At 41.4% G+C, this 25,150-nt stretch overlaps 1 protein-coding gene across 4 annotated transcripts; it reads right to left on the bottom strand.

Moving 5' to 3' along the window:
- Positions 1-130: 130 nt before the first annotated feature.
- ppp1r9ala (protein phosphatase 1 regulatory subunit 9A-like A) lies at positions 131-24,917 on the bottom strand. 4 transcript variants are annotated; one of them, XM_041056432.1, is made up of 21 exons: positions 24,762-24,917; positions 23,484-24,253; positions 22,144-23,447; positions 12,583-12,715; positions 12,172-12,292; positions 11,692-11,796; positions 11,161-11,296; positions 10,195-10,353; positions 10,010-10,063; positions 9,250-9,479; positions 8,416-8,512; positions 8,194-8,320; positions 7,858-8,009; positions 6,064-6,388; positions 5,920-5,977; positions 5,758-5,829; positions 5,326-5,527; positions 4,666-4,710; positions 3,258-3,374; positions 2,067-2,255; positions 131-1,436 (listed from the first exon to the last, which is right to left on the bottom strand). In XM_041056432.1, exons 2-21 carry the CDS (start codon positions 24,073-24,075, stop codon positions 1,278-1,280), a joined length of 4,377 nt encoding a protein of 1,458 aa, XP_040912366.1. In that variant the 5' UTR covers positions 24,076-24,253; positions 24,762-24,917; the 3' UTR covers positions 131-1,277. The 4 variants fall into 4 exon arrangements, with proteins under 4 accessions (XP_040912366.1, XP_040912365.1, XP_040912367.1 ...); XM_041056431.1 differs by having other exon boundaries at positions 22,144-24,253; XM_041056433.1 differs by lacking the exon at positions 4,666-4,710 and having other exon boundaries at positions 22,144-24,253.
- Between the last annotated feature and the right edge of the window lie 233 nt (positions 24,918-25,150).

The following is a 25,150-nucleotide window of genomic DNA, read 5'->3' as shown; positions in this document are numbered from 1 at the left end:
CTGAACTCTACAAAGCTGAATTTACATCAGGCCACTGACACTGAAAGATGAAAGACCTAAGAAGATGTAACCAGTTGTCACCTGGTGCTCACTGTAAGTGCAAAATAACTCATCACATCAACACATCACATAAAGTGAAAATTAGTTTATTGATGCTGCATGTACCAAGAAACGTTTCTCTGATTCAGAAGACATGGAAAACATAATTTTCTTGCAGTCCAACATGTCGTTATTCTATACAGAACGTGGAGTCATGCTTGAAAAGAAGAAGAAGAAGAAAGGAAGCACTTCAGTTTTGGCTGTCAACACTCATCGTTCAGCCTCACATTCATACATTACGCTGTGCTCCCGACTCACACAAGTCCTTGTCATAGGCTCATCTTACCGTCTAATGGACCAGTGAGGTGTACATGTAGCAGACCTGCATGCTGTGTGTATTTACATGGAGCATCACGGTACCATCTCGGCGACACACAGTCAGAGTCAGGGACAGCAGAAGCAGCATTCACCTCGTCCCTGCTTGATTTGATGTTTGTTGCTTTCCATTCAGCAAAAATGACGGCCTAGCTATTCTACTTAGTAGAAAAATTTAGATAGTATAAAATGAACAATGGTATTTAGGTAAAAAAAAAAATTGCAGTTAATAGGCACATGTATAAAACTCATTTATACATTTAAAACCTTGTCGCCCATTGAAGCTTAAAAGACAAATATAGTGCTTTTATCTGAACTGTACAGTAATCGTTCCTGCAAAACGCTTGTACAGTGAAACAGGCAAGTTATACTAGCAAAAATATAAAATGCTGAAAAAGCAGTATATATTTGACATAGGTAAATGTGTGCATGGTCTGCAATAACTACAGTTTTATCTGAACACAGACTTGTTTATAATTTTAGCTTCTAGCTTTTTAGTGGTAAAAAAATGTTAGGATACCTTTTTGGTCACATACCCAACTTTTGTTTGTTTATTTGTTTGTTTGTTTTTATTGACATTCCCCATCTTTCAGTTAAAACGGTTTAAGCTGATGTTTGTTAAAATATTTGGGAGAAAACAGTGAGGAGAAAAGAAACGGGAGCTACAGTATGAACATAAATCACTACTGGCACCTCAGTCAGCACAGGTACAGCTCCTGGCACAGTCATGTTCTGTGGTTGTTGGCATTAACACCATGAAGAACATGGCACTGTCAGTATTAAAAAAAAAAAACATGGTTTCTCAGAGTTCTGCATGGTGATGAGCTTTATGCTACATGAATTCAGAGAACTGAGCAGCTACCTCAGCAGACAGAGTCGGTACTGAGAGGCAGTTTCCCACTGCGTCGAACCTCCTTCTCTCTTTTTTCTTTCTGTTTCTCCAGCTTCTCCTGAGCCTTGCGCATGTCCTTCAGCTTTTTCTTGATAGTTGAACGATCGCTCTGACTCGACACACCAAGTGCCTGATGGAAGAGGTGCACAGATTTAGGTAAGAATAAAGCTACCATCTTTTTTTCACATGTCAGAGCTACAACTAATGTTTTTCATCACTGATTAATCTGCTTAATGTATTATCACCATTTGTTCATTTGGTCTTCGCTGTCAGAAAATAGTGAAAAAAAATCCCACAGAATCCTAAGTTTCTAGAGCCTGATATGATGTCTTCAGTGTGCTTGGAAAAAAACTCTAAGTCTAAGTCCAAATAATCATTTCAGGTCTGGACCAAAGTTGTTGTAAAAGACAACTTCATATGAGCATTGAGAGTTTTTCTAATTATGTTTCCCTCTTGGAATTTTTTGATTTTAGGAAATATGTAACTTTATCATTTTATCCTGATTAAAAAACTGCTTTGATGGGAATCTATAGGATGTCTCGTATATTCAGACCAATGCCACACATCAGCAATGATGTGTAATTTTTCCATCATCCCTATTCAGTCTACTTGTCTTCAGTCTTTTCCCCACTATGGTTGTAGAAAATTAAAATATAAACTGTACATTTAAGTGTTCTCTATAGAATAGAAGCTTCTAGCCACAAGGTGGCAGTCAAAAGCTGACAAAGCCTAAATAAAGGCATTTTTTTTTTTTTTTTACCTTCAATTTGTCACTATCCAAGTGCAAAAGCTGTTGGCCGTCCACTCCCTTGGCTGTGAATTCAGGTGTATACTGGTCCATATTCATGCCCATCAACCAGTGACACACCTGTTGATTGGTCCATTCAGAGACAGGCCGGTTCTGCCACTGATACTCTTTTCCTGTAGCTACTGGTTCATCATCCAAAGTCTACAGAGGACACAGATGATACAAACAGATATTAGAAAAACAATAATCCTACCGTAGCTTAAGTTTCTGAAAATTTCTGAGTGGGTTCAACAACCTTGTGGCTTTTAGTATCTGACTCTTTTGTGTCATATGTTGTACTGTAAAGGAAAAACATTATTATTTGTCTAGTGTATGGAAAATATGTAGTATGTATAACGATGTGCAACAGCCATTTTGATGCTGTGGATTGTATGTGTTTGACAGTGTGGGTCAGGGTCATTAATGCACAGTTATGAGACAACTGGTGAAACACTGATCATGTTTTCCAGGTCTTTCATAAAATTACTTATATAAATACCATTTGAAATAATTTCATCTGAATAAATGTAGGTTGGGAAACAGCTGAAAAGCACTATAAGGTAGAGAGAAGTGAGGCTGAGGGACTGAAATAAAAAAACAAAGCCAACTACAGAGTGTACTCAAAGGACATGGAGTGCAAGTTCTGCTGATCAGCAAAACTGTGTGCGGTGCACAAATTCCCCAAGATAGCGCTGAGAAAACAAGCATGCAACAACAGCAAAATATCAACATTCACAGATACATGTCAGTGTATGTCTTCATATGTTTTACTGAAAGAGACTGAGATACTTTAAAAGATTTGACTATAATATTAAAAAAAATGGAGAAACACCACTGAGCAGGCAGGAGAGCATTCAACACTCTTCTGTGGTCTGCCAAAGCTTGCAAAGAACATGAAGCACTGGTTGACAGTTCTAAGAGGCAAAAGTACGAACTACTAACATCACAGCTGACTTAAGAAAAGCTAAGCCACAAGACTTGTAACACAAAACAAAACAGCTCTAACACACACATGCAGCTCCCTTCTATTCCCTCTCCATTCATGATTTAATCTCAGCTCAAAAAGGGGGGAGGCTCAAAGAGCATGCTTGAGAATGACCCCTTTCAGCTGCATCAAGGCGTCCCACACGGCTTTTGTGACTGTGCAACAAGGAGAGCACTCACCTCGCTGGAAGAGAAGATTAAAGTGTGTGAGCGCCCAGACAGATTGGGTTCAGCAACTAACCCAGAGATGTCTGAACTGGGACTGGCAGCGTTAGAATCATCTATGACTGAAAAACTCTGGAACAAGTGGAAACAAGGAACGCATTTACTAAAGTAACAGATGACCAAACAACAGTTCTTTGCTACGAGAGGCAAACAAATGTAATGCTACTGCTAGGTGTGAGGAGCGGGGGTGAGAGCAGTGCTGTTTCATAAGGACTGAAATTATGATGATACATGATTTAATCTGATTACAGTGGCATTAACCCAGGTCATTGATCTTCAACATGTGGAAGGAAGGGAGAAGATCACGTAGCTACTACGCAGCACAATATTCAAGGTGATTAAAACTTAAACCGATCCACCACCAACTACATCAACTACTTCTAAGCTACAACAACTAACACTACCTCTACTACAAGAACACATACATACAAATTTCAGGTATGAGGTAATGTTTTAAATTTAGTTTAGTAGATGATATTAGATTAACTATTTGGTTGATTGAGTGATAAGTTTTACTTGTAACACACATTTTACAAGACACAGATGTGGGTTCAATTTGGAATAAGGGAAATATCCAGACCTGCAGGCTGTTACACCAGCTATGTGCAAGCACATGTGCAGTTTAATTTCAGCGTTGTGTGAGAATTTCACTATAAAAACAGGCTGCACAATACAAGTTAGTTACTACGTAGCAGTTAGTCTTGACTTTACACACAAATCTCTGATCAAATGTTGATAAGCTGGTGCAAACAGCCCTGGAAACTATTTTTGGCTTCATCTGTTTCCTCTGAGCGACCAGGCTTTCGGAATGTGAATAAAAGGAAACTTTGATAACTTTAGTTTCCTATGAGGGCGTGTGTCCATACAGCGTTTCTTTTTTTTTCTTCTGAGGACTAGCGTCATTTTTCAATTGTTCCCGATGAGGAGAGTGTGCATGCTGCCTACTGAAAAAGTGCTGCACCCAGCATCTTTTTTCAGATTACTCCACCTTTTTTTTTTGGTTCTTCTGAGCGATTGTGGTTGAAAATCTCTGAACTTAATAAGCAAATAATAATGAAAAGCAAAGGTGCAATGCTACTATATCACACAAGGGCGGTGGTGATAGGCTGCTGTTGTTAAAGAAGCAAAATCCACACGCAAGCACTTTTTTCATGAAGCGCTCCTCAGTATAGAAAAAAACCAAAACAAAAACACTATATGGACATTCAGCCTAACACTACCACATACCCACTACAAAAAGAAACAGTGAATAATTCATTGTAAGCGTTGAGGTGAGGAATTACAAATCGCAGAGCTGCATTTGTTAGTAATGCTCTAACATGTCATCTAAAACCAAAAGGTAAAACAAATGTGTATACTGTACCAAATCTAATGAGCGACTGAATAAAGAGGACCAGGAGAGATTTGTCTGTTTAAAGGAAACAAAACAAAAATACAACTGGCATAATATACACAGCAACACACAAGAACCAAAACCATTCTCTAAGTAATAATTCCTCTTCGGTTCAGCTCAAGCCTTGAACTCATTAAACAGAATCGTGGGAACATCAGCCCAACCGCAGCCTGTATGACAGTTAGCCGGGCGTTTCACTGAATGCGTTTGATGTGTCACTATTTGCAAGCTCATTGAAAAGCCACCAAATCCTTCCCTGTTGGCACTCCCTGGCGGCTGACATATGGATCCAGTTAGTGTAGCCTCTGCATGGTGTCGCTTATTTGGAGAACCGGAAAGTGAAGGCACATGCCTGTAAACAGCCTCCCATTATGTGTCTACTGGTTTTACCCTTTCAGTGATGCCAAAAATATATTTTGATGATGGAGGATAGACAATAGCTGTCTTACAGCTGGCCAAGTCATCAATGGTGAGAGCTGGATGACTGAGAGGCATCAGCTTCTTGACCCCACTGATGTTACATCTCTATCTCACTTACGCAGAATAAAATACCACGTAAATACTGTGTTAGATACAAATACTCTCTACATCCCAATCCCATATTTATTTAAGTTAGAGGAAGTCACATGCCTTATTCTTGCGATCGTGGCTTTGCTCACTGCTGGTCTCAGTTGCAGTGTATGGCAGGCTGCTGCTGGAAGAGGAGGGCTCCCTGTCTCTGTCCCTCTCCTTGTCTCCAAACCAGTTGAAGGGCATACAGGTTGGGATGGAAGTCATCGACTCTGCCGGAGACAGGTTCCCTCCAGGTTCCTCCAGTAACTCTGCTGACCCCCTGGGAATCAAAGAAAAAAAGATAGATACAGTTATAGACACCCAGACTTACCCATGTGAGGGTTTGATATTTCTTATGTTTAATAAAGAAATGAATCAGTAAGTAAAAACTATTTGATATCAGCTATATTAACTCCAGCAAATGTGTTAAAAAAAATTGGGAAAAGGTCAGAAATATGAATCACCTTAATATTACTATAAATAGTGTTTAACCTACTCGTACAATATTACCTGCTGTCCAAAGATGCTCTCATCGCCTCCTTGTCATGTTTTTTTCCTTTGCCACCCGACTTCCGGAGGCCACTGTTTTGATCATTGGTAACATTTGTTCAGTTAGTAAAAAATGGCGGGACCATGAAAAAAAAAATAATAGTGATTTCTGTGGAGACCTACCCAAAGTCTGGAAATCGTCTTTTAGGTTTTCCGGCTGGTGAAGGCTCATTTAACTCCTCTGGAATGAAACCATGATTATCAGTCTTAGTAGTAATGTAAGAAAAAGTCTTGCTTTTACAGCCATTGCATTTCGGCCTTGCATACCTTTGAGCTCTTTGCCCTTGCCTTTGGACTCTCTCTTCTTTACATTGTGTGCGGATCCAGAAGGGGAATGTGGTGAGGAGGTGTCTTTTGGGGGAGAGAAAGAAGGACTTCCGCTGCTTTCAGCACTGTCTCCCTGTGACGGCGACAAAGATGGGCTGCTGGAGGGCTCCACCTTACTCCTGGATCCCTCTCTGGCCTCGCCTGGATTATCTTTCTGCCCATTCCCAGGATAGCAGATGGGCACGGGGAGGGAAAGACTCTCCTGGATGGACCTCCTCCTCCTGGGAGATTCCTGCTCCTCCTGCTCGTCCTCATCTTCAGTTTCCTGTGGAGACAAAGCTAATTATTTACAAGGACAATACACCAGAAAGACCTGCCCCTCAGTGCTGATTGGTTGAGTTATGTACAGTGACAGTCGTGTCACTGTACATGACACACCTGTGACACTACTGTCACACCACAGTATACTTCCTGGTGCAACAGCAGAATAGGTGGGTTTAACATGACGTCACGACACAGGGGCGCGAGGGCGCCAAATTCAGATGGAAGGCAGGAAGTGTTTCAGCCGTTAGCTGACTGACACACAGAGAATCTACCGTGTGCAAAAATGCCTATGTTTTGCGTAGTTTACCGGTGCTCAAATCGCTCCAATAGCGAAAAAGAAAAAAGCTATTATAGGGTACCAAAAGTAGTCACCCACAAAGGTGAGAAATATAAACAAAGAAAAAAAACCTTACCGAACAACGCCGTAAAAGGTGGATATTAAACCTACGTCTGCGGTCGGGAGGAGACGTCTGCTCATGCCGTGTCTGCAGTGACCACTTCGTCAAAGGTATGTTAGCTAGCTAACTTGGTTTTTGTGGCTGTGTTTATACCATTAGGTTGTCGCTTAATGCTCATTTACATAGTAATAATAATAATTAAGTTGCCGGTAGTCTAATATGGACTTCATTGGGACTTTTTAGGCTGCCCTAGCGTTTTAGGGGACGTTGACTCAGTAGTCCAAATGCTATTTCGCTGTCATGTCATACATTAGTATTTCTATGTAATTAACAAATAAACCCCCCTGTATACCTGTCAGGTGTTTGTTGACATTATAGCCGCTATTGCTAGTTGCTAGCCATACATAACCAGTATAAGAATAAACACTCGCCCTGGCGAAGACCAAACGATAATCGCATTGGAGCAGTTTGGTAACAAGGTTGTGGTCCCACCCGCTCACAAAAAAGTTATATTTTTGTAGGCTTTCGTTTGCTGTTTCGTATAATAAGAGGTCTGAAGTACGAGATAATTGGTGATCTCAACAGCCTCGATTGTCGGCAAATCTTTAACATCCGTTGAAAACTCGCTCAGATTCATGAGATACGGGTCACGTCCAACGTATTGTTTGATTGTGTGTATCGGCCATCTCGACACGGGATCTAGACCCGTACAATACGGACTCTCTGCTAATATTTCCTCCATTGGCTTTGACATCTAACTTACTTCTTGCCCTCCATGTGAAACCGCTCCGCCTACGTGCGTCATCATAATTAAATCTATCAAACATTTGTGTTTCATTTTAATGGTTAAACATTATTCTGGTTAACGAGCGCTCTGCTTCTACAAACGGGAAAGACAGGTTGTGTTTGTCACCATTAGTTCTGAGTGTGAACATCTCATGATGGGGTTTCTTGCCTCACCTTGCACCTAACATTAGGTGACTGTTCCATCCAGTTATATGTTCTTACAACATGGGTCTTTGATTTGAAGCAAATTAAGCAGTGTTAACAGTATCAGCTGTTGTTGACTGACCTGAGAGTGACCTGAAACCACTGCCAGGCTCTCCTTAAGTTTGTTCCGAGACGGAGGCTGACGTTTGGCTTTCTGAGCCAGCAAGCCTTTCGCTCTGTGTGCACTGGTGTCCAAACGCTCAGTTTCAGGGACCAACTCACTCCAGTCTTGTTCTACAGCAAAGAAAAACAAAAAGTGCATACCAAATAAGTCATAAGACACTGCATCACGTTTTAATTATTTATCAGGGTTCACTGGAGTTTATGATGTGCGCCTGTGAATGTTTTACAGATCACAGAATAAAAATGTGACGTGCGTACTTCCGTTTTCTAATTTAATTCAAATAACACTTTGTACCTAGCAGTGAGTCAACAGACTGCGTGTTGGTGACTGAGCTTTGGCTGCTTAGTCTCTCCTCTGCAGCAGAGTCCTGACCGCTCTGAGGCTCTGCACCTGAGGCCCCTCTGGACTCCAGGACAGATATCTGTGGACAAACAAACAAACACCTAGTCTCGTTACAGTGTCTCTAGCAAGTCCTCTGCGGTGTATAAGTACTTTTATTCTGAGCTGGGGTCTTACCCTCTTCTGTAGGCTCTCCAGCTGCTCCTTGTACCACTTGTCTTTTTCATCTAAATGTTTTTTCAGTTCCTCCTCTCTCTTAACAAAGTCTATTTCTCTGGGGAGGAAACAAGGTGAAATAGTCGTTTCCCATCAGTGCTTCAATTTTATGTCATTAACGCCACACCACTCAATTTCACTTGTGGGTTTTCTGCTTATTAAATCACAAGATGTAAAATCAGAGTTTAACCGTGTGTAAATGAAATACTGTACAGTGGCACTGTGTCAAGACAGAGAGAACAAAATATATTTATAATTTATTTCCAAAAATCCCCAAAGAACCAAATTATCAAATACAATAAACATAGTGCAGGTACCAACATAGATTTCCCCCCACAAGAAGCCTACTACGTGTCATCTTGTTGAGACATCTGCTCAAAGAGTGACAGGATTCTGTTACTTCATTTTCATAAACCACTCTTTTGTCACTTTTATATTCTATCCTGCTTCAAACACAAAGTGATATATGAACTGACTGAAGTTATATCCTGTGTTTTCAGTTTTTCTTTTTGTTAAACAAAAGCAATATTCTAAACAAACTCCAGATCAGGTTTCAGGATGCACCATAGTGTCAGGTCAGCTTTCCTATCAGTAACTTTAAGTGCATTATTATTAGTGTCTTATTTTAATTCTGATAGCCCCTTATCAGATAAACATTAATTAAGCTATTTTAACATTTGTTATTTTGTTTTGTGAACGTGTCATATGAATTCATTGACTTGAGTAAACCACTAAATACAACAGCAGTGGTCCCTCCAAAAAAACAGAGTGTTGTGTGACTGAGGGTAAACTCACTTCTGCTGGTAGTCCTTGAGCAGTTTCTTGGCCTTGTTGTACTTCTTGTCCAGGGTCTCATACTGGGCCTGAGTCTCAGCTAATTGTTCATTCACAGTCTTACACAGAGCCTGGGCTTCAAGCCAGTAATTCTCCAGCTTGAGGATTTTGTCCCTGCTGTCCTCGATCTTTTGCTCTAGTGCAGACTCCCTGGCTTCCCACAACGATTTGTCCTCCTCTGATGCCCTTAGCTGTACAGAGATGGTGACATGTTAAACTGAATTTGTTTAGCAGGAGGGCCACTGGCCTAAGACAGCCTGCGTTCTACTTATTGTTAATAAATGTAAATAGTAATTTAGAAGAACTAGGTCACACATTTTGTCTACTTGTTGAATGTTACCCCATTTTCTTCAGCAACTTATTGTAAGAGCATCAAAAGTTCACATCCACAGTTTTATAGATCAAAGTTGTGATCTTTCTATTTAGTTTTAGTGTACAGCCTGACCACAGGCTATCAAAACTAATTTGTAATACATATCACGAGCATCAGTATCATCTGTCACTGTGAAGTCATAACAGTTAACAGTTCAGTTAAAAATGATTTTTAAAAAACCTAAATTCTCCATATTACTGAGAAGAAACATGAGAGAATACACATTTTATGAATACCTACTTCTCTTGTGGTACATACACATGGTGTATTTATTTCTCTTGTATGCGAATATCTTGAAAACAATCCATAAAAAAAGAAAAGAAAATACTAATTTAATTTCCATCATACCTTTTCCTTTAGTTGATTTATTTCAGATGCAGCAATGCTGTGCTTGAGCTGCAGCTACGGAACAAAAAAAGGCAAAATAAAGCATTTGGTTACACCCATGTTATTGAATCTTTGGTTGAATAAACAGAATACTGAAACTTTGATTTATATTTGAAATCACACAAGACAGATAGCCATGGTGATACCTCTTTGAACTTGAAGGCCATCTGAGAGCTGTCCATGTTGGTTGGCATAAACAAGGCCTCTGAATCAGGCAGCTCAAACACCTCTACGTTCCGCCCTGGAGAGAAATTGGAGCCCAGAATCCTCTCATCCACTCCATCCTGGTCCTCATAGCGCTCCTCCTGAAATATGATATCACACATGGCATTACATACAGCAAACACTGCCACACCCTACATGCCCAGGAATATGTTCAGCATGTGTCAACAACACTCCCAGTGGCACAGTTCACCACAGTCTGGAGGTAACATTTTAGCCAATATATCATCAATGGGCTCGCTCACGGTAAGACACTGCAAAAATTTGGCAACACATGTCTGCCACACGTCAACACACTAACTTGAACAACATTCTCAGTGGATAGTGAGACTATAAACAAACCTGCAAACACATACACACATTTTGCATAACCACAGGGCCAGTAGAAACGGTGTCCACTTCCTCAGTTGTGCAACGTTTCTTTTTGTCTTTGTCTGCTCCAGTAAATTCCAGATATATTCTCTGCCTAATCTCTCTATCATAAAGACGAGGGCTTGTGGCTGCTTGAACTTCAGAAGGCAAACATTTCACAACTCTGGCAGCCAGGCAGCAGTTGAATGAACACTTTTCAACACTGCAGAATGGTGATACATAGTTTACTCACGGTCATTTTCTGATTGAGCAAGGTGTAACTGGACTGGGTGTGGCAAAAGGACTACTGTTGGAGTAATTGTGAATAGTGTTCATGTCAACATCTACGTAGTAATTACAACGGGGAAACTCTGATTTTTCAGGAAGCTCCAATATGCCCAACTTACTGGACAGGATTTTAATACATATATAACCAGCTCCGTAACAGTCATAAATGTAGGAATCTTTACCATCTCTTCCATCCATCATGTAACATAAACATGGCATAAGGCTGAACAGCAACTGTCCAGTTAACTCACCTCCTCTGTGGAATGTTCATAGGGATCATCCAGGTGTTGTTGCTGCTGCAGTTGGTTTTTCTCCTGCTCCAGTGTCTCGCTTATGAGACGCGCCACCTCGCTTTGTGTCCCTGGCTTCTCTCGACCAATCAGGAACCTTTTTTTTTTTTTTTTTTTTAAATGCAAAGCGTTAATGCCCAGTTTAATGGACTATTTTACATGTTGCCTGAAAATATCACAATGCAGCTTTTGTCATGTTGTACTCACTCAATACAGGAAAATGCAAATTTTGGGATGCAGTTTAGGCCTGACCCTCTTTCCTCTATGTTAAATCATCAACACATCACAATACGTTGTGTTGCTTTCACCTCTCTTTCACTTAGAAGAAAAAACACTGATCATTCTTGGCCTCTGAACTTTAAGGCAACAAACAGACTCAACTGTTTACCGCTTATATCTAATCACTGTGAGATAGCCATGGCTCATTCTTGTCAACAGTGAGATCTTTTTTTTTTTCTTCTAAGTGAGGAAGGAGATGGGCTTTGTGCTGACCTCACTGTGCCTTTGGTGTTCTTCAGGACTGTAGCAGCAAACAGTTGGGTGACGCCCACTAGACTGATACCATCCACCTCCACAATCTGGTCATTCACCTGTATGCTAGAAAGACAAAAGATAGTGATTAAAAGAAGTTTTCAACGCATTTCCACCCAAGGGTTATGCACCAACTTCATAGGAGTAAAGATTAAAAGAAAAAAACAAAACAAAAACAGTAAACTCAAGGCAGCTGGGATGCCTGGGAAACGGAAGTAGTGAGACTATTTTCTTTAGCTTCCTCATGAGGTTATAAATAAATCTGACTCTTTGTGTCTTGTGGGGGGAGGAGGGGAGGAGGAATTCCTAGAGTGTGCCATTAAATCTGTCGTGGGTCAGTGTAGAGTGACTGTGTGTAATGTTTCCGGTTTTATACAAAACATTACTAGTGTTTCTCTTGAAACTAGAATTTATTGTAGAGGTTTGGCCGAGTTAACTCACCGTCCATCTCTCTCAGCTGCTCCTCGCTCTGTGATGGTTTTCACAAAAATGCCAAGCTTTTCCAGCCCCTGGTCAGCTCCCACTCCCATTCCTATGATGCTGATACCAAGCCCATTGTCTCCTAAATGCAGAGAAATTATGAAGATTTTAAAGGGTTGGCTTAAAAAACTGCATGCTGCCAGGCTAAATTTCACCCTAAATCATCCTAGACAATCTTGACATATCAAAATTCAGATCAATATGTGATCATTTGATAGCACTGGTCGACATAAATATTACTAAAAATCTACAAAATTACAAAATCTAAACCAAAGTCACAACTGTGGAGCAATTCATTATGTTTCCCCCTAATAAGTTCCAACCACTTACTTATGACGCATAGGAGTTTGCCTTCAGCCTTACTAAACTCACCTTTCTCAATCTCCACAGGGAACACATCCATCTTCTCCACTCTCTTCTCCAGCTCATACTCTGCAGACGCCGCCACTGGGTCCACATCATCGTTTCGCCGATCGTATTCCTCATTGGAGAAGGTACTGAAGACCTGTGTTGGTCAAAATAACAACCACATAGCTTCAACACACCACCTTATGTGCGTTTAGCAAGCAGTTAAGCATCAGACAGACTTATGTTTACCAATGTCGGCAGGATCTGTATAGACATAGCCATATTACTTTCCCTTTTGATATTCTTTTGTTATTCTTATTTATCTGGGCAATCTGAACAAGGGCACATTCCTCATTTGGCAGAAATTACATGGTGAGCGAGAATTACACTCATACTTTGGACCTTTACTAGGGAAATTAAGGCATTAGTGCAGTAGTGAAGCACACTTTAACAGCTGCTGAAGGATAGCACAACCCTTTGTTGATGATTTGGACAACTGACGCTCAGATGCACTTTTTTACTCATCAAACTTGTTCTCATTTCCAGACAGAGACTGTCAATCTGCATAATGTTGAATTATCTAGCTATACAGACTGCATTTTAAATACTATTGGTGATCTTTGGCATCTTTAATGAAAGATTTATAATTTTTTCTTTTTTTAAAAGCTGTAAATCAAGTGTCAATGACAATGAAGCAGAAGATACATTCCCAAGACATACTCTAGAGGATTTTCAACAGAGTTTTAAGACACAGTGAACTTTGCAGGCAGGCCTCATAAAGAACTGGATGTGTCCCAGAGACTGTTTTCTGGTTGGAATTATAAACCACACACATGCAGAACACGAGCAGCGTGGAAAGTAGGGCACAGCTGGGGAGAGCTAAGCAGTGGATGTAGCAAAGATCAATGTTCCGAGGAGACAAGAGGATGTCATCAGCACAGTGAAAAGGAACGAACTCGGGACCAATACAAAGAGCAAAATGAATCCTTTAATCTTCTGTCAATGGGCATTACCCAGTGCTCAACACCAGCGTTAAGGGTTACAGCAACATTCTGTACTATTTCCCTTGAATACCACTGATACTACCAGTAGAGACAGTATTCGTAATCCACTTTGAAAAGGACTCCAAGGTCAAGCTAAAGTGAACACTACAATATTAAGCATAAAATGGATTGGAGAGGACCATCTGTTGTGACTCAGTTACAACAGAGTAGTAAAAGTATACAGTTCATTATATTTCAAGACAATGTTTCCTTATTTTACTCAGTTACAATTATTTTGATTCATCTTCTGATTCGTTTCTTGGTTAATCTTTTCAACAAAAATGCAGTAAGTACTGAAAAATGTCCATCATAGAACATCTTCAAATGTCTTGTTCAAAACCGCAGTCAAACATTTGACTTTTTGGCATTTTTTGCTTAAATGATTGTTGGCTGTCCAAATAGTTCCCTATAAATTTCTTTGTCAAAATGTTAATTGTTGCAGTTCAAGTTGGCACCATTGCAAGGTCTCCTAACATTTTCAAACAGAGTCTGACCAGTCTGACAAGGTCCTCTAACGTCTGCAAAATTGCTGATGTAGAGGTCTGAGTAAAACAAACTCAGGTCCCCAAAACACAAGGAATCTAAAAAAGAACCAGGAATTTATTAAGAGAGTTATTACAGATCCATTGTTAATTTAAAAAAATCTATCAGGAACCAATGTCTGATTATGGATTGGTAGCATAAACCCCCTGCTTGGTCATTATTATTCTTAATTTGCGTGGGGTCATGACAGGATGTTCGCATCAATGTCAAAAGGTGTAGCTGACTGAGCTGATAATGAGCAAGTTGATAATTTGGCTCCACTGTGAATATGAGAGGGGAATGGTAATTTTACTGAATAATAGAAGTACTGATTGGATGGAGCAAAACAGAACAGTTGGCTCTTGGAGTATAAACAGAAGAAAGTGGGGAAATTAAGTAAATAGGAAAGTATATGAGCTGTAAGTAGAATATGAATAAAGAGAAAGAATGTAGTCTTCTTACTGAACTTTTGCTGAGTTTCATTCTATTACATTGAGTCTTAAAAAAATAAATGCTCAAAATAAAAGAATAAAAAAGATTGTTTTAAGCCTCACAGTAGCAATCAGCATGGTGTATAAACTTTGTACAGAAGCAGCAGTTGGTGAAAATATAACTATTTACTGGGGGAACGATACAATGATATGAGAGGTTTCTAAGATGCCCAATGGAGTACCCCTGTATCTGGGATCTTAATTTAACAACAAAATTTGTACACGTGTAAACTTCTAATGTGATATTTGCTCTAGTGTGAATCTACACAATCAAATGACTTACTAAGCACCAGCATATCCAGGTACACAACTGCATACAGTCTTACAGTCTTTTAGACAATGGGAATGAAGAGTGTGGTTAACACACAAAAAAACATGAGGAAGTAAAGCTATTGGTTTATTAGAATGATTGAGATATTTGGCATGAGGATGCATGATGTAACCACGTCAACATTTTCACTCTGGGCTACAGAGTCTGAGGTCTAGATCCTGCAGCGTGTCAAGACATGAGGAATCAACCACAAACAACCTCCTTCTCCCTCTGTCTTTCTGTCTCCTCACTATGTAGCCCTTGGATGCCGCCCAAAACAGTGTAGATAGTAAGTTTCCAGAATAACTCAATAAACTCTCCATTCAATCAGTCAAAATGAATTACACCCATTTCTGATTTTCACACATATTTATCCATGTGGAATGACATTGTGTTATCTTGGAAAGAAGGCTTACATGGGGTGATTTGGTAAGACTGAAGGTGCCCCTCTCATGTTGCCCCCCAAACCAAAAGAAAAAAGATTAGAAATTGGCAAATTACGCACACAACTACAGTTCTGTGGAACAGGCAGTAATGCTATTCAAGGGGCTTCAAACCGCCATCGACCCAAGTGAGTCCTCCATCTTCTGGATCCTCCTCTTTCCTTTTATACTTGAACAAGCTTAATGCCTTAGGTTTATAACCTATGACCTGTGTGTGCTTTTTCCCCCACTAGTAGATAGATGTTAACTTTATGACACAAAGACGAGGCAAGATTATAACTTCCAAAAAACCAACAAGCAACTCTAGACATTTCTGTCCTGCTTGCATCTTTAAACCAATTTTGAACAACAACCTTGAGAGCTCTTCTATAAATAGGTCTGACAAAGCTTATCAACTTCTAATTTAGAAAGTTAAAATGGATTCACAGAACTAGAGCAGGCAGACATTTCATTAAGGATGAAAGATGCTTCTTAGTTTAGACTTTGGAGACTTTAGTAATTAAGAGTTGAAAATGTAGGCTAATAGAATATAGGGAGCACCACTGCATCCTGTGCCCCAGCATTAACTGTGCAGCAGCAGTGCAGCTTTGATTCTTCGCCGTACCTCCCCCTCAACTCCAATGTCTGACTTTTCTGTTGCCATGGACTCCCAGGCCTCTCTCAAACAACGTTCTGTTCTTTGCTGAAACCTAATCACTCAACCACTGTCTTCTTTACAAGAAAGACAGAAATCAATCTCTTTATTAGCCTCTCCCTCACAAAAAAGCCTTACACACTTCTTACTGTCTCCAGCTATCAGACTAGACACTCGTTTTCCTTTGTCGTTCAGCGAATGCACAGTCCAACGATTAGCTAACAGAACACACAACGGTTGATCAGACAGACTGACTCCGACAAGTATGAGAAACCAAGGAAGCGCTAAGAATTTTTCTTTAAGTTTATACAGAACAAGGTATTTCATGTGTTTAATGCCAGCTTCTTCCCATAAATTATTCCTTTGGTCAGTGGGTTTGTGTTGTGGGTCAGACAACTGTTGTGCCATATTTCAGTTTTCTTCCAAAACTCCAGCCTTCAGCAGTATGTGTGGGCTTTTCATCCATCTTCAACAACTGCAGTGGTCTGTCTTCTCTATGTGTGCTCACACACACACACACACACACACACACACACACACAGATGTACACATGCCCACACCCAAACTGAAAACCTTTCCATCTTTCTCTCATTCCCCTCCCCACAACAGAATACCAATGTGGGAAATGAGTCAGCAGCTGCGAGGAAAAGCAAACCAGGGAAATCTCTTGCCAGTGCAGAACGAGGGCCGACCACTAGATTGGGGAGCTCGTAATGTAAGCGGGCCTACAAAAAGACAACAAATCAAAACATGCTGTGAGAGCGAGCTGGGGCAGGGGTGGTGGCCTGGCGCAGATCATAGAGTAATTAGGAAAGAAGGCATGGGGCCCAGTTTTTAGATCCTGTGTAAACACACCAGGAAAAAGAGCAAAATATATATCTAGTACTTCCTGTAAGCCTGCAGTTGGAATTATTAACACTTTGTAGATTTCGCACTGATTGACTGTAACTGAAACAACAATGTTTATGTTTTCCTGCCTTGAATTTCAAAGTGTTACTATATGACCTACAGCAGGAAGAGGTGGAGTGCCATAATGGAATCAAATTTCCAAAGGAGTGCAAGCATAAACAGGTTGAACAGGTTGTTTATAAATAGTCCACAAAAGCTACAAGGGCTGCTGAAATGTTTAACACACTATCACTGTTAACTTTCAGTGAAAACACACAGCATCCGCTAATGTGTTTGTCTGTAATCACATAATGAAAGCGTTTAAGGCAATCACAATCAGCCCAAGACTCATCCCATGCCAAGCTGTTTAATGAACAGCATTGAGCTGACTGCATTAGTATTCCGCCCCATCTTGACAGATAGTCACCCATCAGCCCAGGTGGCAGGAGGGGAAGTCGGATCCTACAAGGGGAGGGCCTCACTGCTGGTTGGATGAGGGTGGAGTCTTGCCAGACACATTGCTCTGGCCAGCAGAAGGCACATCTCAGATAGGAAATGGAAAGTATAACACTACGGGATGGGCTGGCCACAGAGACCTGAGTATGCCCTTTTTGCTTTTCACTAATCATGTGAAATACAGTTTGAACAGCAGAGGATTCTGCCCTGCTGAAGTCAAATCTCAACTTTCCAGCCTATATAAATAAACACAAACCTTCTGGTTTGGCAGCATGAACCTTCAGGGTTTCTGCAGAAACACCGCTGGGCACCTATGTCAGTCTTATCTGGTTCCACATGAAAGTGTACAAAGTGCCTACCTGACACCTGTTGGAATGTCTACAGATAATAAACAAAAGCATTACTGCAGGCATAAGGGAAGCCAGACAGACAAAAGGATGTCAATGCCTGGATAGTGACCAATGTGGACAGTGTAATTATCTACAGTGCAAACAAAGAAATAAATAAATGCAGCATTCCTCCTGTTACAATGAACTGTACAATTCTTGAGCACACCCTGTGTGTCCGAGAGAGGACAATGTGTTCACTTGACCAATAAGTAAGTGCTGGTGGTACTTCCTGTGACTCAGTGGGGGTGGTACAAAGCAGCAGGTGCAGGTCATCGGGCAGTTTCTTTTGTTATGATTAACTGTTTGTTTTTGACTCCTGTTCTAAATGTTTTTCATGTGCAACATGACACATAAAACCAAAAAGACAACCTCTCTATGGAGCGCACATAACTACCCTGAAAATGAGTCTTTGTCCTCAAGCAGATAACACACCTACAGTAGGGAGTGTTAATCATTCAGTAACTCTGGGCTTTTTGCATTACTCCAGAGTGTTAAGTGAATTCCAGCAGATGCAAACCTGTAAACTGCTAAACAAAAGTGACCTGAGGTTGAAAAGCTTCTCCAGAAAGAGACGTGCCTGGACACACAAATTTAATGTTACAGGCCCGGTTTTTATTTGCAGTTATAGAGGAAACAAACCCCTCACTATAAATACAGATATAGACAAGATATAATTTAAAGCAGTGGAGTGATATTTATGCTGCTCATACAGCCAGAGGGTATAGCAAACTTATATACTGACACAGCAGCAATGGGAATGCGGCATTTCAATGTCCTACTAAAGTGGGACTCTCAGTTAACATATGTGCAGCAGAATTTTCTCACAAAATATAAGGCAGAAAATAACTGCAGTATTTTTTCAACTTCACCATGAAGTTCTGTTTTATTTCTAACACTAATTATTTTCAGTATTTTCATCACGATGCAACGCCCTGTCAAGTGAATTAAATGCATTCAGCAGTGTTCGTAAACATCAGATATCTGGCATGAGACAAGACCTTCACTTTTAGGAATAATCAAACTAGTGTGCAGTAGCTCTGACTCTTCATCTAAGTTTCTCTTTCAGCCCTGATAAGGATGATACATGCTGAAACTGGACATCTTTCCTTCATAAAGAGGACCTTTATTCCACACTGGACACCTCCTCTGTCAAGAAGACTCAGGTTACGTAGGGAGCTAATCCCGTTGTGAGCCAGAAACACAAAGCACTTCCTCTCTCCTAGTTAGCAGTGACTCAAGTGTGCTTGATCACAATGTCAGCTCAGACTAACAGACTGTGGAGAATGATCCAGTGCCAGCAGGAGGCTCCTGTTAGCCAGACCACAGGTAGAAATTTTGGCTGAGGGACACTTGTGTGACTTAATTGGCTAACACACATACCACGTAACTTTGACCCCATGGTTTTAATCATAGCACGTTACTGTTTCGACAAATCTCTCCTTGTTCTTTCCGGCCTGTCCATTGCATGCACCCATTCATGTAGTTCTATAAGAGGCTAGCTGTAACTTAAAAGAATCCATTTACATTTTTGCAAATGTCATCTTCACCTGACATTTGGTCCATTTTTCTAAATTCCCCCACCTTTCCCTGGTGATCATTCTAGGCATAGAGACTGGGAAAAAAACTGTCTCTGAATCCTTTTCTTCCTAAATTCTTATGACCCTCACACACGTTAACTAATATTTAAAATGCTTCATATTACTGAACACTACATACTATTAGGGGTGGGCGATATGGCAAAAATCATATCACGATTTTTTAATGGTAAAATCATGATCATGATTTTATCACAGTTCATTTTTACAGTGAAGTTTATTTAGAACCAAACTATTCTCTATGTTAAAGACTTAGCCCTAAAGACAAAAAAAAGGTCTGTTTCTGTGTAATGTCTTTAGCCGTTACCACTGGCTAATGTGTGGTTGGCCTCGCTGCTTGGCTCTCAGCAAATTTTTCTGGATGCTGCCTCTTCAGGTGGTCAAAGAAGTTTGTTGTGTTGCCATCCGAAGCACGAACCTTCTCTGTGCAAACTTTGAAAATGACAGTTGTTTGCGCTTTGTCGTTTGGAGAAAACCCAAACCAGTTCCATACGACTGGAGTTCTTTTTGGGGACCAACTCCAAGCTTTCACTTTCGTTGCTGGCCATGGCTACCTGCTACAGCTTGACTATAACAGCGAGGCTAGTAAAAAAAAGAATCAGCACTGCTCGTACTTCGCCATGATTGGTTGGTCATGTTCACGTGAAGCGGGCTGTCAGTTGCCCAAGGAAAAAAAAACTTCTCATGCGTCTGTGCGCAAGCATAGAGCTGCAATTAATAGAATGTGCCCTATAGACGATAATACGATCTCTCTCCTCTGGCAGATCGTCAACACTTTCTAATCCTTCACGATCTAATATCGTCATATTGCACACCCCTACATACTATTAGTTTATACAATTCACTATTGAACCGAATTTAACATCATCGTTTCATACATCACTGTTAAAAAAAAAATCCACTGACCAGGGGGCTGTAACAGAAACGACAGGCTAAAAGCATTACAGTTGGCACGTGTATACTGAAACTTCTCACATACTCAATTCCACATTCTAGCACTGCACACACTAAACTACACAAGCACCACACACTACATACTATTATGTAGTGTGGGTACAACCGGTGTCATTCAACCAGTACCACTTCAGTCACTGTGACAGAAAACATTTAAACACTGAGAGGATACCATTAGCTAAGGCTCTGAGCATGCAAAAAGTTCCATGAATTATCACAGAAAAGTACACTGATACAAGCCCACATATGAACAACTAAAACTTTGTGTCAGCTGTGTCTCTTTTGCATAAAGTGGCTTTCTCATGGGTGTTATGAAAACTGTGAGCTGCTACAGAGAGCAGACAATCTAGCGTATTGTTGTGAACTATAAAGCTGTGTTTATCTCTGTCATAGCTCCACTTTGGGTGGAGGAAGCGCACTGTTGTGTCCCCTCCACTCCAGGTCAGCTTCTGGTCCCCTCTCCCAGGACCCCCTGCCAGGATGACTGGGACGGGGAGGAGGGGTCCACGCCCTGAGATAACAGCACATTTTAAGGCCTGGATAAACACTGAGCTGTTCACAAGCTGTGTGGAATGCACTGGAGTGATTTGTTTTCTCCTGCTTTGGCAAAATGTTGATTAGATATGGTGATAGTGGAACATCTATAGTGGAAGATATTACCTCCACTTCCACCACACCCCTAAAATACCCACTGGCAATGTTTACAGTGTACAATGTGTCGCAATACCAAAAGAGGTAATCAGCTGGATAATCAGTCTGGACTATAAAACTGTAAGCTGGAGAATAGATCAAATACATAATAGGATATCATGATATGACATGTGACTTTGTTGACTTCTTCTAGGAAGGTTAAAATGAAAAATCAACTTTTTGTATGCAGGTCATATGAAACATGCATTGTTGAGATTAGTTCATATGTAAAAGCACCACTGAGCATATTCAAAATACTGTCAAAGTAAAAAATATTGCCGTATTAGTTATTTTGTTAGTAGCACCCAGCTCTACAAACCCAACTGTAGGACTTCTATCCTCAGTGAAGAGATATTACTTCACTCAATAACAAACACTAACAACATGAGGAAAATCAGAGAAAAGGAGGAATACAGAATGTGCCTCTCAGCTTTTCACAATAGATTTATATCCTTAATTAATGGACAATAAAACTCCTTCAGCAGTAATAACTTTGCCATGGTCGGTAAAAGAGATCATGTGGATGAATAAAATCCCAGAATTCCTCATATCCATGCTGGACAGAGGTGAAAAGTCCCTCATGAGTGCAACAAATGATTCACAAATGGAGAGGAACCACTCTGTATGAGTAAAAATCCCAATCCAGCGCAGTGACTCAGGGGTGACCATGACTTCTTAATTCTACTGTACAGTCTAAAGTTTCACATGTCTCTGTCTCACTCCTGCCCTTGTTCAGCTGTGGCCCCACTCTCACATGCTTTATGCAAAGTCAACAGTATTTCCAAAAATACCACAAACAACTGTGCTGCCTCACATCCCCAAACTTCTCCCATCTTTGCTGATCTCTTGCAAGGTTAAGGAGATGAAGTTGTCAAACTACCTGCCTCCCTGGACACTAAGATTAAATAAATCACAGTTACGATTTTCTCAATTCCTTCAAAGCTTGTCTGATGATACAGCGCAGCAGCTGTGACGTCAACATACCAGACAAAAACATTCATTCTCAGCCTCCACTAATTTGTCTTGTGTCTGCAGGGAAACACCTAGCTTATACATCCTTGCTGAGTCATTGAGAAAGTGGTTTGTAATGACAGTGCTGTGCAATATGTTTGGAAGTGCTTCAGGCAAGCACCAGTGGTTCAGATGTAAACAACAACACAAAATACTTACCAGAATTGGGTCTACGGAGAACTTGATTTTCCTCTTCAGGGGAGGCTCTTCCTCATCTGACAGACCAGGGGCTTCATAACAGTCATCATACTCCCTATACATCTGATCCTCCTCCTCTTCGTCTTCTTCTTCCTCCTCTTCTTCCCTTAAGACCTGGTCTACATCCCTGTCATCCACAAAGGCTGCGTTCTCAATACCATACACCACCGGAGAGGCTCGATCCAGGATGCTCTGGCCCACCTGCTCCTCCAGCTCATTCTCCTCGTCTGCTGCCTCATCATCTTCTTCATGATTATCATCGCCATCTTGACTCACAACTAAACTATCTTCTCGTCTCTCCACTTTCAACTCAAATTGCTCTGTGTCCTCAAGGAGTCTGCCTTCACCCACAGTGTCTGCTAACTTTTGTGTTTCTTTTGCGACATCTCTTATTATGCCCTGATAAGAAGTGTTACAATTCTGTTTTTCTGGTGGAAAGGTACTGTTCAGGTGTGTTGGTAGGTGTCTGGGGCTTTGCACCTTCTCCTCCTCAAACACATTATTTTCAACATTCTCATCTTCATTCTCCTCACTCTCTGAAGATTCATTCTGTACAACTACCAGTTCTGCCCGTACCATTCCCACCCCCTTGGAGTCCATAGATGAGGTCTGGCTGGGTGGCTTGTCCCTGGTAGAGCTATGTACCAAATTTTCATTACTCTTGGCTTTTTCAGAGTTTTTGGCCCTGTCAGTGTTTTGAAAGCCGCCAGCTGATGGAGGAGGCTGCTTCGCATCCCTTGAGGGCGGACTATGTGGCTTGCCTTCGTCCCCACTAACAGATGTCCTGCTAAATCCATCACCGGATGATGAGGAGCGCTTGTAGCAATGGCTAATTGGGGTTGTTTGCTCTGGTGAAAGGGGTTTGTGAGTGGCATCCGTTGTTGGAGAAACAGACTTGTAAGCTGCATTAGGAACTGGCATTGTTGGTTTGAGCCCAATATTAAACCCAGACGGTGGTGGTTTGTTGATGACACACGCTGTCTGGGATGTATTTTTGTTAGTGGTATTACTTACAGGTGAAGAGTTAGTGGCTTCTTTGACAGGAGAAGTTGGTTTGTGTAAGCTGTCTCTTGTTGGAGAGGTAGGCAGGAAGTGTTCAGTGGTACTGTGTTGTTTAGCAGACACCATTACTCCTTTTGCAGCAGCTGTGTTGTTTTCTTCCGAGTCATTCTCAGCCATGTAATTCTCCAGCCTCTTGGATATGGGTCCTGCATTCAGTGACGCTCTAGACGCAGCCTTTTTCTCACCATCGGCCTTCTCATCTGGTTGAAATCTAACTGATGATGAAGGAGTTTGCTCTGATTTGATAGTGGTCTCGGATGATCCCGATACTCTCCTTGTACTTTTTCCCTCATCAGAAGAGCTTCCGAGGGACAAACGAGTCACTACTCTGTTTGGAGACTGCTTTTCTGCTGCAGGCTGCTCTTTGATTCCCCTTTCAAAGAGTTTTCTGGTCACAGAAAACTTCTCTGCCAGAGCTACTTTGTCAATCTCGACATCCTCCCCCTTGGGTGTTTTATCTAAATTGTGTGATTCGGGGCTTGTGGCAGTGTTGAAGTTAACTCTGTGTGCATTGACTGGGAATTGCAGCTTCGGCGGGGAAACCTGGCACACATCAGACTTTAAAGTCACTTTCCCTTCTTGGCTCTCCTGTTGCTGACCGTCCATCTGTAGGAATATGTTCTTTATCTTGTTCACTCTGGTCCCAAAAGGCCTTCCCCTTGAGTCCTCCCGGGTGTCACTGGAGCCATTTGTATATGATTTGGCAGCACCCTCAGATTTGGGCCCATCAAAGGTGCATTTAATGGCGTGGAAGTCAGACTTGTATGCGTTTCTGTGAGGGGACGCGCTCCTCAGCGTCCTCTCGCTTCCTTTGCTTTCCGCTTTGATCATTTTTTTTTTTTTTTGGCTTGTTTATGACTTTATGCCCAATCAGAAAACCCCGTTTTGGAGAGTCTGGAGCTGTTTGTTGGTGAACTTTTATCCCTCCACTTTACGCAAGCGGTGCCATGGTCCGGCGGAGCTTCTCTGAAGCACTGTTGTCTCAACTAAACAGTCGCAGCGAAGTCATCTACACAGAGGAGCAGACAGTAAAATCTGTTAATACAGAGATCGGACACCATTAACTCACCACCCCTAAAGGCAGTCACTTAAACTTGGTTAATAAATGATTATCTCTTCCAAAATTCAAATGAAAACATGAAGCAACGTTGGTTCGACGTTAACTCTATGTTAGGTTAACGTTAGCGTGTACGGCCGTTCGTGTGCGTTTCGATGGTTATCTGACTTAACCAAGGCCAAAACTGTTCACACTGAAAGTAACTTTAACTTGCTATGAACTTTTACTGTACTTAGCTGAACCGGTTGGACCGTGTTAGTGTTGCTGGTAGCTCTACACCACAGATAAAAGAGCCGCGATTAAGTTAAACTGGGCAGGCCAACAGTTCAATACAGCCCGGACATTAGTGCCTCGGTCTGAACAATTCATTGTGGCATTTCAAGTACGAGCCGTTGAAAATGTTAACACTAGTCCAACACACTGCACCGCACAAAGGTAAACAACTTTGTGAGGCTCTCACCTCCTGTTTGCTTCATCGTGTTAGGCGCAGAATGATCGCCCACAACGTCCCAGTTTTGCAGTATCAAACTTGTCCCTTCTTCTTGCTCACCGCCATCATTCCCCGCTCCAGCAGCGTTTTCCTGCCTCCTCCTTGTACTTCCAGACCTGTCGCGGGATGTGCGCGCACACTGGCCTCTGTGAAGCGCGCCCGCGCCCGACGAGAACAGAATGGGGGGGGAGAGAGAGAGAGAGAGAGAGAGAGAGAGAGAGAGAGAGAGAGAGAGAGAGAGTCGGGAGCGCGCACACATTCCAGGGCTGTAACCCACCACTCCGCTCTTCTCCACTCCCTCGTCTTTTTTTCCTCCACTGCACAGAGCTGAGACACCAGGATCTGTAGGAGCAAGGCGT

Source organism: Toxotes jaculatrix, chromosome 15, assembly GCF_017976425.1.
Source record: "Toxotes jaculatrix isolate fToxJac2 chromosome 15, fToxJac2.pri, whole genome shotgun sequence".
NCBI classification, from domain to species: domain Eukaryota; kingdom Metazoa; phylum Chordata; class Actinopteri; family Toxotidae; genus Toxotes; species Toxotes jaculatrix.
The sequence above is the reverse complement of the archived record's forward strand: the minus strand, read 5'-3'. Positions and strand labels throughout refer to the sequence as shown.